The sequence below is a fragment of the Scyliorhinus canicula genome, chromosome 15, assembly GCF_902713615.1.
Source record: "Scyliorhinus canicula chromosome 15, sScyCan1.1, whole genome shotgun sequence".
Taxonomy (NCBI): domain Eukaryota; kingdom Metazoa; phylum Chordata; class Chondrichthyes; order Carcharhiniformes; family Scyliorhinidae; genus Scyliorhinus; species Scyliorhinus canicula.
The window spans coordinates 119,678,264-119,690,395 of record NC_052160.1 but is presented as its reverse complement, the minus strand read 5'-3'; the positions used below and the strand labels follow the sequence as shown (position 1 = coordinate 119,690,395).

The 12,132-nt window shown below is 49.3% G+C and overlaps 1 protein-coding gene across 4 annotated transcripts in view; it reads left to right on the top strand.

The window, feature by feature from the left end:
- LOC119978507 (semaphorin-3D-like) overlaps nt 1-12,132 on the top strand; it is a 110,251-nt gene that overhangs the window by 79,655 nt on the left and 18,464 nt on the right. For all 4 annotated transcript variants that reach the window (XM_038820189.1, XM_038820188.1, XM_038820190.1 and 1 more), the window contains exons 8-12: nt 272-386; nt 2,038-2,107; nt 3,082-3,226; nt 9,133-9,355; nt 9,443-9,531. In XM_038820189.1, coding sequence (XP_038676117.1) covers nt 272-386; nt 2,038-2,107; nt 3,082-3,226; nt 9,133-9,355; nt 9,443-9,531 — 642 coding nt within the window. The remainder of the gene's footprint in view (nt 1-271; nt 387-2,037; nt 2,108-3,081; nt 3,227-9,132; nt 9,356-9,442; nt 9,532-12,132) is intronic.

The following is a 12,132-nucleotide window of genomic DNA, read 5'->3' as shown; positions in this document are numbered from 1 at the left end:
TGTTACATTCTGCAGCGTGTGCAGGGAACCCTTACTTCCAGGTTTCCAGTCCGAAAATCCTTCTTCCTTCCCCATCCTCTTCCCTGCACCCAGGAAATATTGGGACCTACGACTCTGATTGACCTTCTGGCTCATTGCTCCCATATAACCATATGTTTTTGCTCGGGGGTTGGTGTAAATGGTAATGGAAGTTGAATTACTCTACCCTCCATTGAATGTAGCTTCTCCCAGATATTGTTCTTCCTTATAAATGAGATTTAAATCTTTGCAGAAAGATATTGGTGGTCAGCGGAGTTTGATCAACAAGTGGACCACGTTTCTGAAAGCTCGTCTCATTTGCTCAGTCCCAGGACCTGAAGGTTATCAGACATATTTTGATGAGCTGCGTAAGTATCAGTCCATTTTATATTTTAGCTCTGAAAATAGGAGGCCATTTAAACAAAGTTAACATTGATACAAATTAGTTGTCTCCAAAAATCCACATTGTATAGGTCAATGTTTCTGATTTCATGCAGCATAATTTTAAAATGTGGCATTTAGTAAATTTGATTTTAGCATTCATTTCTTGAAGTCAAATTGTATTGCTTTCCTGTTTTCACTCTGCAAGTACTTGTGAATCTGCAAGTATTTTATTAAAACAGTCACAGATCAGAAAGTTTCGCCTGTATTAAGAATTGAGGGCAAAGGGCAGCATGGTGGTGCAGTGGGTTAGCCCTGCTGCCTCACGGCGCCGAGGTCCCAGGTTTGATCCCGGCTCTGGGTCACTGTCCGTGTGGAGTTTGCACATTCTCCCTGTGTCTGCGTGGGTTTCGCCCCCACATCCCAAAGATGTGCAGGCCAGGTGGATTGGCCACGCTAAATTGCCCCTTAATTGGAAAGAAATTAATTGGGTACTCTAAATTTATTTTTAAAAAGAATCGAGGGAACAACAATAATAATAATCTTTATTAGTGTCACAAGTAGGCTTACATTAACACTGCAATGAAGTTACTGTGAAAACCCCCTAGTCGCCACATTCCTGCGCCTATTCGGTTACACTGAGGGAGAATTCAGAATATCCAATTCACCTAACAAGCATGTCTTTCGGGACTTGTGGGAGGAAACTGGAGCACCCGGAGGAAACCGACACAGACACGGGGAGAACGTGCAGACTCCGCACAGACAGTGACCCAAGTCGGAATCAAACCCCCGTCTCTGGTGCTGTGAAGCAACAATGCTAACCACTGTGCTACCATACTGCCCATATTGATTTGTACATGAACGTTCTTGTAGATCATTTACTAATAGATTGAATTCAGCTGCACCAGGCGCAGCTTGGTGGTGGTTAAGATATGGCTCCAACTATGGTGGCACAAAGTAGAAGACAGATTCTAATAGTGGTGTGGTGGTAATGTCACTGGGCTAACAATCCAGTGGCCCAGAGGATGTGGGTTCAAATCCCACCCTGGCAACTGGTGGAATTTGAATTCAATCTGTGATTGAAAATTAGTCTCAGGCATGGCAAGTATCATCAATTGTTGGGAAAAGCCATCTGGAACGCAAATGGGAATCAGGGAAGAAAATCAAATCCACTAAAAGCCCACAGCAATGTGATTGATTCTGAAATGGCTTAGCAATTTGAACAACAAATGTTGGCCTTACCCGCAATGCCCACATCCTCTGAAAGAATGATACAAAGGAAAATCATTGCCACATTGAGTTACGGAGCTCAGGCATGCTGCCATATGGAACTGGTGAGCAGAAGCCAGGCTAATCTCGAGGAGGAGGGAACTTCATCGGAGGATTAAACACTGTTGCGATGACTATGGAATAATATTAGCAGAAATCTGACAGCAAATTTGTATTGTTTGACAGCTTGATTGGATGTTGTACAGCATTGGCAGACCTAGAAGCAAAAAAGCACGAGGAGAAACTAATTAACTTTATCTGACTATGGTCATTTCTAAAATACATAACATTGCTCCTTTTGGTTTGATTATGATGAAATTTCTTGACAAAATCTCTTATTTTGTGATCATTTTTTTTTACTTCATAAAGAGGATGTTTTTCTGTTCAACACAAATGATGACAAATTACCAGTGATTTATGGAGTCTTCACATCTTCCAGGTAAATAACGATGTCCTTGTGCTAAGGATTGAATAGTTATTTTGATCACAATTGTAGGAACACAGAGAATGGATATTACTTGGCCTGCCTATGAAACCTTAGTAAAATGACATGTCTATTGAATTTTTTTAAACTATATTTTACATTAGACTTTTTTTTATCCAGTTTGCATTCGTTGAGTATTTATGTAACACCTTCTAAATCCACAACCTCTACCACTTAGAAGGGCAGCAGGTGCATGGGAAGAGTACCACATGCAAGTTCGTCGCCAAGTCACACACCATCCTGACTTGGAACTATATAACTGTTCCTTCACTGTCATGGGATCAAAATCCTGGAGCTCTGTCCCTCACAGCACTGTAGATGTACCTAGAACACATAAACTGCAGAAGTTCAAGAAGCAGCTCACCACTACCCTCTCATGGACAATAAATGCTGGCCTTGCCAGTGTTGCTCACACCCCACTTATGAATTATTAAAAATTACTTTTTGACTGAAACATTCAGTCAGACTTGTGTTCTTGAACAGAGACAATTACTGCACCGCTGCACCAAAGAAGATCTAGTTCTTGATTAGTCAAATTTATATTGTATAACAAGTTGTGGATTGGAAACTAACGCGAATAAACTGGAACAAACCTAAACACAACTAACCACGACACATTCTCCTTCAGATCCCCCCTCGGTTACAGTGTCACATGCTATTACTTGCCTGACACCTAGTGGTCGGAGGCTAAAGATATTTACATATACACTTGCTTACGCATATCACTACGAGACTACTTACATTCACAGAGAAAATATGGCAGTATTTCTTCCAAACCGTCTCCTTGGTTGTCTTTTGTTTTCATTTCTTCCACTGAACTTAATCCTTTGTACCTGACCTGTAAACTTTAAGGTTGAACAGTCCAAATAATGAAATTCTCTTTGAACCAGTGATAACTGAGAACGTTTCAACTTTTTTTTGTCTCTTAGCTCTGTTTTCAGTGGCTCAGCAGTTTGCGCATACAGCCTGGTTGAGATCCGTGCTGCATTTAATGGACCTTTCACACATAAAGATAGTCCTGACCGGCATTGGGTAGAATACCAGGGGAAGATTCCCTATCCAAGACCTGGAACAGTATGTATAATCACTTATTAACCACTAGAAAGCATACATCTCTATATGAGGTGCAAACTATTGCTATTATAACCAGCAGAACAAACGTAGCACCCGCAGGTCAATTAGGCCCAGAACTTGGAGCTTAAAAGAAATGGAGGTTTTGTTACCCACGGAATTTGTGTCTTTAAGTTCAGCAATAAATAGGACAGTAACCTGGATTACTTTCCAACTTATACCTTTACACTCTCAGTTCCTTTCTTCACCTAAGCTGTTATCTACCTTCCACCCTGATTCACTATCAATTATGACGAGACAAGAGTAGAGAGTAATCGAGGCTTTATTGCACAGAGATGTGTGGCCTCCTACAGCTGCTGCCGAAATGGCTGCAGCTCGGTGAGCACACACATTTATACTCCGCCTACTGGGCGGAGCCAGCAGGCAGGGATCTACCCCATACCTGTAGTACAGGGGCCTTACCGTAATCCCCCGTATGCAGTGCAGTATATACAATATAATACAACAGTGGTGACTACCACATTCACCCCTTTAAAAGTGGATCCAGCGGGAGTGGTGGAGAGCTATATACATACAGATTGTCTTTAAAATTTCAGAGAAGGTTACAAATTTAGACGATTGGACACCTTGATCCGTCGTTGAGAGCGCCGCAGTGCTGGTGGCGAATCAGGTGTCGGCTTGGTCATTGGTGACTCCGGGAGCGTGTCGACACCCTCTTCATCCCCGGGTGGGACCAAGGGGAGGACGGATTGTCCTGGAGCGGGGGCTGTGGTGGAGTGCGCTGGGGGGAGGGAGGGTGGCGCCGGGGCAGAGAGGGGTAGTGTGTGGGGACCCAGCTGGTGGCGAATCAGGTGTCGGCTTGGTCGTTGGTGACTCCGGGAGCGTGTCGACATCCTCTTCATCCCCGGGTGGGACCAAGGGGAGGATGGATTGTCCTGGAGCGGGGGCTGTGGTGGAGTGCGCTGGGGGGAGGGAGGGTGACGCCAGGGCAGAGAGGGGTAGTGTGTGGGGACCCAGCTGGTGCCAGGTCCCTGTGGGAGACTGTGTCTTGGCGGCTGCTGAGGTACACTATGTGGGCGTACTGCGGGTTTGCGTGGAGTAGCTGTACCCTCTCAACCAACGGGTCCGCCTTGTGGAGCCGCACGTGCTTGTGGAGGAGAACGGGTCCTGGAGCTGCCAGCCACATTGGGAGCGAAACCCCAGAGGTGGACTTCCTGGAGAAGGCAAAGAGACGCTCATGGGGGAGGTTTCATTAGTCGCAGTGCACAGGAGGGACCGAATGGAGTGAAGTGCGTCGGGGAGGACCTCCTGCCAGTGGGAGGCCGGGAGATTTCTGGACCGTAGGGCCAGTTGGACGGCCTTCCAGACCGTCCCATTCTCCCACTTCACCTGCCCGTTTCCCCTGGGGTTGTAGCTGGTCGTCCTGCTCGAGGCAATGCCCCTGTTGAGCAGGTACTGGCGCAGCTCGTCACTCATAAATGAGGATCCCCGGTCGCTGTGGACGTAGGCAGGGAAACCGAACAGAGCGAAGTTGGTGTTGAGGGCTTTGATGACGGTGGCAGATATCATATCGGGACATGGGACGGCGAAGGGGAATCGGGAATATTCATCGACCACATTGAGAAAATACATGTTGCGGTCGGTAGAGGGGAGGGCCCCTTTGAAGTCCACACTGAGGCGTTCAAAGGGGCGGGAGGCCTTCACCAGGCGCGCACGGTCTGGCCGATAGAAGCTCGGTTTGCACTCCACACAGACCTAGCAGTCTCTGGTGATAACCCTGACTTCCTCGATGGAGTAGGGCAGATTGCGCCCTTAATGAATTGATAAAAGCGGGTGACTCCTGGGTGACAGATATTGTCGTGCAGGGTCCGGAGTCGGTCCGCCTGTACGCTGGCACATGTACCTCGGGACAGGGCATCGGGGAACTCGTTAAGCTTACCGGGGTGATAGTACATCTCATGATTAAAGGTGGAGAGCTCGATCCTCCACCGCAAGATCTTATCATTTTTGATCTTACCCCGTTGTGTGTCGTTAAACATGAAGGCAACCGTCTGTTGGTCAGTGAGGAGAGTGAATCTCCTGCCGGCCAGGTAATGCCTCCAGTGCCGCACACCTTCACCGATAGCTTGGGCCTGCTCTTCGACGGAGGAGTGCTGAATTTCGGAGGCATGGAGGGTGCGGGTAAAGAATGCCACGGGCCTGCCTTCCTGGTTGAGGGTGGCAGCCAGAGCGACGTCTGATGCATCGCTCTCGAATTGGAAGGGGAGCGTCTCGTCGACCGCGTGCATCGCGGCCTTGTCGATGTCGGCTTTTATACAGTTGAGGGCCTGGTGAGCCTCGGCCGTCAGTGGGAAACAGGGGGAGTGGATGAATGGGCGGGCCTTGTCCGCATAGTTAGGGACCCACTGGGCATAGTACAAAAAGAATCCCAGGCATCGTTTGAGGGCCTTGGGGCAGTGGGGAAGGCTGCGTTCCATGAGGGGGCGCATTTGATCGGGGTCGAGCCCTCGAACTCTGTTCTGAACCACATAGCCGAGGATGGCTAATCGGTTTGTGCTGAACACACATTTCTCCTTGTTGTAAGTTAGATTGAGGAGAGTGGCGGTGTGGAGAAATTTGGAAAGATAAATTTCGTGGTCCTGCTGGTGACGATATCCAGGTACGAGAAAGTGTCCCGCAGTCCGTACCGGTCAACCATCTGGTCCATCTCCCGTTGGAAGACCGAGACCCCGTTAGTGACGCTGAAGGAAACCCTAAGGAAATGGTAAAGGCGGCCGTCCGTTTCAAACGCAGTGTATGGGCAGTCCTCCTTGCGGATGGGGAGCTGGTGGTAGGCAGATTTCAGGTCCACTTTCAAGAAGACCTAGTACTGTGCAATCTGATTGACCATATCAGATATGCGTGGGAGGGGGTACCCGTCGAGCTGCGTGTACCGATTGATGGTCTGACTGTAGTCAACGACCATCCTGGTTTTCTCCCCAGATTTCATCACGACCACTTGGGCTCTCCAGGGATTGTTGCTGGCCTCGATGATACCTTCCAGTAGCAGCCGCTGGACCTCAGACCTGATGAAGGTCCTGTCCTGGGCACTGTACCATCTACTCCTGGTGGCGACGGGTTTGCAATCCAGGGTGAGGTTTGCAAACAGGGAAGGTGGGTCGACCTTAAGGGTCATGAGGCCGCAAACAGTAAGGGGTGGTAGGGGCCGGCCAAATTTCAGGGTTAGGCTCTGGAGGTTGCACTGGAAGTCCAGGCCGAATAGCAAGGCAGCGCAGAGGTTGGGGAGGACGTAGAGCCGGAAGCCGCTGAACTCTACGCCCTGGATGGTGAGGGTGGCGAAGCAGTACGCCCGGATCGCCACGGAGTGGGATCCGGAGGTCAAAGAGATTCTTTGGTTAATGGGGTGTACCGCAAGGGAGCAGCGCCTTACCGTATCGGGGTGGATGAAGCTCTCAGGGCTCCCGGAGTCCAGAAGGCAGGATATCTCGTGCCCGCCGACCTTCACCTTTGTCGACGCAGTTGCGAGGTTGTGCGGTTGGGACTGGTCGATCATGACGGAGGTGAGACACGACTGGTCGTCGGCGGTTGCAGGCAATGAGTGGCCTGATGAGGTGCCCGACGGGCAGGGGTCCTGAGGCGGGGAAGATGGGGGTGCCCACGGGCCGCACGTGTCCTGGGGCAGACAAGATGGCGGCGCCCATTGGTTGTGAGGCAAGCAAGATGGCGGCACCCACGGGCCGCACGTGTTGTGAAGGGAGCAAGATGGCGGTGCCCACTGGCCACACGTGGGGGGTACAGGGACAATAGCGGCAATTGAGCGGGCCTGGCACACTGCAGCGAAATGTCCTTTCTTGCCACAGGCCTTGCAGAGCGCACTGCGCACCGGGCAGCGCTGTCGGGGGTGTTTTGTCTGTCCGCAGAAGTAGTTCTTGGGTCCCCAGGGGTTGGTTGGCTGTCACACGGCGCAGGTGTGGGGTTGGCTGGGGGCGATCACTGATGGGGTCCACGATGAGGCGGCCGCTGGCGGGGTCCACGATGCCCAGGAGAGGTGGGCCGTGCGGTCGGGGGCATACGTCTGTGTGTTGCGTGAGGCGACTGTGAGTGAGAGCGCAAGTTTCTTGGTTGCCGTGAGGTCAAGCGTGGCCCCTTCTAAGAGGCGCTGACGGATGTAGTTCAACCCTTTGCCCGTAATAAATGCATCTCTCATTAGCAGGTTCGAATGTTCAGCGGCCGAAACGCCTGGCAATCACAGTCTCTCACCAGGGCGAGCAGGGCACGCTAGAGATCTTCCACAGACTCACCGGGAAATTGGTGCCGCGTGGGCAGGAGGTGCCTGGCGTAGATCTTGTTGGTCTGCTGAGGGTAGTTCTCCTTTAGTAGCACTATGGCCTCTGCATAGGTAGGCACATCCCGGACGAGGGGAAAGACATCGGAGCTTAGCCGCGTGTACATAATCTGGAGCTTCTGTGCTTCTGAGATTGGGTGTGTCGCAGACACGATGTATGCTTCAAAGCAAGCTAGCCAATGTCCGAAGTCCTTTTTGGCCGCTTGAGGATGCAGCTGCAGGCGATCCGGCGGAGGTCCATCTTTGAAAAATTTCTGTGTAATAAATTGATGCACTATCAATTACGACGAGATGAGAGTAGAATGTAATCAAGGCTTTATTACATAGAGATGTGTGGCCTCCTACAGCTGCTGCCGAAATGGCTGCAGTTCGGAGAGCACACACATTTATACTCCGCCTACTGGGTGGAGCCAGCAGGCAGGGATCTACCCCCGTATCTGTAGAACAGGGGCCTTACCATAATACCCTCGTATTCAGTGCAGTGTATATAATATAATAGAACAGTGGTGACTACCACACACTCAAAGGCCAAGCGCATTATTAAATTGGTCACTTAAAGGTCTCTTCTTGGTGCCATTGGTATGTTACAACCACTGCACAGGTTTCCTACCTGTAGGCTCTGGGGGCGGGGGGGGGGAGGGGCGGTTCCTCTTATTCGGGCTCTCTGTGACCACAAAGGTCCCCTCTGGTGGCAATGACCACTCCAGCCCCAACAGCCCCACTGCCCTCAGCGAAGGCCCTACCCCCTTGCCGGGGGCAGCCTGAGTGGCCATGGTGACCCCAGCACACTCACCTTGTTGCAAGAGGTGGGGTGGGATTTCTGTCCATCCCTGGGTCCTTTCAGCTTCACTGCAAGCACATATGTGGCCACCACTCCCAGTATCGCTGCCGTGACTAAAGAGCTACCAGTCCTCCAATTGGCTGGGAGTTCTTGGAGTTGGGTCTATGTCTTTTTAAGTGATGGGATACCTGAGGATAATTAATTGTTGCTAAATGAGTCTATAATGTAATAGGGGGACTCCAAAGGGCCATGGGTTGCCCTCAGCTCTCCGGCCCATCATCTGAGCCCCCATCTCCCCAACAGAATTTTGCCCATTCTTTTCAACTGAGGCTTGGACAATGATTAAAAGCAGGAACTCGAGGGCAGCATGGTGGCGCAGTGAGTTAGCCCTGCAGGCTCGTGGTGCTGAGGTCCCAGGTTCAATCCCGGCTTTGGGTCACTGTCCGTGTGGAGTTTGCACATTCTCCCCGTGTTTGCGTAGGTTTCACCCCCATAACCCAAAGATGTGCAGGCTAGGTGGATTGGCTGTGCTAAATTGCCCCTTAATTGGAATAAATGAATTGGGTACTCTAAATTTATTTTTTAAAAGCAGGAACTCTTCCGAGAACAGACGCCAGTTTAGCACTTCACCCGTAACCCAGTGTCATACGTGTCTCACTTTGGCAATAAATTTAGTGACCGTTCTATTACTGGAGCATTGATGTTTTCATTAAAAAGAGTTGCACGAATGTATTAGAAGTTTATAAAATCCATATATAACTTCCTGCTTGTGTTTTTTGTTAGTGTCCCAGTAAAGCATTCGACTCCACAATCGAGACAACCAAGGACTTCTCAGACGATGTCATCAGCTTCATTAAGAATCACCCAGTGATGTACAAAGCTGTGTATCCAATAAACAAGAGACCTGTTTTCATTCAAGTGAATGTCGGCTACAGAATTACCCAGATTGTAGTCGACCGTGTGAACGCAAAGGATGGACAGTATGCAGTTCTGTTTTTGGGCACAGGTACAGGAGTTAGCCATTTAAAACAAAAAAATATGTGTATATTCATTCATTAATACATTTTTATATGTGATATATATATATTTCTAGATGTTGGAACAGTAATAAAAGCACTGAGTGTTACCAAGGACAATTTGAATGCTGAAGAAGTTGTACTGGAGGAATTGCAAGTATTTGAGGTACAGAAGATCATTTAATTAGAAGCAGTAATGTTATCCTAGTGGTTGTCATTGAAGTAGCTTGTGCGAATTGCCCTCCCCATTCAATGCCAGGAGTTACAATATTACTAATACAAGGTTGACACTCGTCAGTGTAGCAGCAATAATGGGGAGTTAGCAATCCATAGATCTATGGAACCCCTACAGTGCAGAAGGAGGCTATCCATCCATTGTATCTGCACCAATCTTCCAAAAGGACACCCTACCTAGGACGACTCCCCCACCCTATCCCCATGAACCCACCTAACCTGCTCATCTTTGGACACTGAGGGGCAATTTAGCACAGCCAATCCACCTAACCTGCTCATCTTGAGACTGTGGGAGGAAACCGGAGCGCCTGCAGGAAACCCACGCAGACACAGGGAGAACATACAGACTCCACACAGACAGTCTACCAGAATTGTACTTTCTCATTGAGGAAAATGATAATCTGAACACCACAGCAAATCACTAGATTCAGCAGTGCCACCATTCCCAGTCTTTATCAGCAGAAGTTGATCAACAGACAAGGCAGGATGGACACAAACAATTATTTACGTTGTTTCTCCCAAGGGTCCCCTCAATCCTTGCTGACGTTGCAGCAAGGAATTGCAACAATGCTCCCTTTTAGTGACAGCATTTAATATTCACACGTCCAATAAAAACTGTCACTTTGTAATCTGTTGCACAAATATAAATCTTATTCATTCCCTGTATTAGTTGTCCAGTGGCCTGCCTGGGTGGACTTGCCAAAATCAGCAAATAACTTTGGAAAGAACAGTGTTCTAGATTTTCACAAAAACTGATACAGCTAACAAATGCCCACATGATAGATACTAATACATTCACACAAACAGGACAATTTAGGGAGTATAGTTTAAATAAACTCAACATTTATTCTCTAATTATAAAACGTGAACTTGATGTATTTCACTTTCTCCTTCCAAGACTGATTAAATTAATAATAAATGACATCGGATTTGAAAGATATTTCATTTCCAATATTTAATAAGTACATTTCAAAATTTTTTGGTTGCTTTAAGAGACAGTTTTCTAATTTTTTAATACCCAGCAATACGGCCAGTCATACAAGTTGGAAAATTGAGGACCACATTGCCCCGGGCATCCTGTCAATTAAAATTTGCATGTTACCCAAAGTTTATCAACAGAATTTGCAAAAGCACCATCTGATTTCTAAATCAGCCACCAGGCCTAGAATCTTAAACACATTAGGCAGCAAAGCATGGTAAGATTTGGCACCTTTACAAAAAGGTGACATCAACCTTTACATCAGTCTCCAGAGTGCAGCCAGGTTACAGATTGTGAAGAAAATCAAAGCTTAGTTTCCAAACTAATTCATATGTTTTGGCAGCATCAAAGAAAATACTAAACACTGCTTTAAAAATGCCACTGGTTAAATGGTAGAATCCATTCTTCCAGCTCTAACTTCAGAACTATTAAAAGCACCAGACTCCTAAACTGATAAATTAAGCTATCAACCAAGAATCCTGCACAGCAAAATCAATCAATCAGCTCTTATTAGTTTCCAATATTTCTATGGGTCTGGTTTAGCTCAGTCTGCCTGGGCACCTGGGCCGGGATTCTCCCCTACCCGGCGGGGCGGGGGTTCCCGGTGGGCCGGAGTGGCGTGAACCACTCCGGCGTCGGGCGTCCCTAAAGGTGCGGAATTCTCCACACCTTTAGGGGCTAGGCCCGCACCAGAGTGGCTCCCGCTCCGCCGGACGGCCCGAACGGCCTTTGGTGCCCCGCCAGCCAGGGCCGAAAGGCCAGCGGACGTCCGCGCATGCGCCGTTGCGTCAGCGGCTGCTGACGTCATACCGGCGCATGTGCAGGGGAGGGGGTCTATTCCACCCCCGCCATGGTGAAGGCCATGGCGGGGCGGAAGAAAAAGAGTGGGCCCCGATCGCGGGCCCGGCCACCGTGGGGGAACCCCCTGGGGCCAGATCGCCCCGTGCCCCCTCCGGGACCCCGGCGCCTGCCCACGCAGCCAATCCCGCCGGCACCAGACGTGCTTTGATTCCCGCTGGCGGGAACAGCCTGTCAGCAGCGGGACTTCGGCCCATCGCGGGCTGGAGAATCGCCGCAGGGGGCCCGCCGACCTGCGCGGCGCGATTCCCGCCCCCACCGATCCCCGGGTGGCGGAGAATTCGGGCCATGGCGGGGGCGGGATTGACGCCGGCCCCGGGCGAGGGGGCGGAGAATTCCGCCCCTGGTTTGTGATGCAGAGTGAGGCTGACAGCGCAGGTTCAATTCCTGTACCTGGATGAGGATATTCATGAAGGCCTTACCTTCTCAACCTTGCCCCTCACCTGAGGTGTGATGATCTTCAGGTTAAATCACCACCAGTCAGCTCTCCCCTGTCAAAGAGAAAAGCAGCCTCTGGGATGATGCTGACTTTATTTTATTTGCATCAATAAATAAATTGTTAATCCAAGTTGCTTATCTGTTGCTGGGGCCCTGTCGATAAATCACTGAGCGTTAGACAGTCCTGGAATTTCATGACAGCGTTTATCTGAAAACGGACAGGTGAACAATTCATTGCTGTCCTAAACTGAGTTTGAA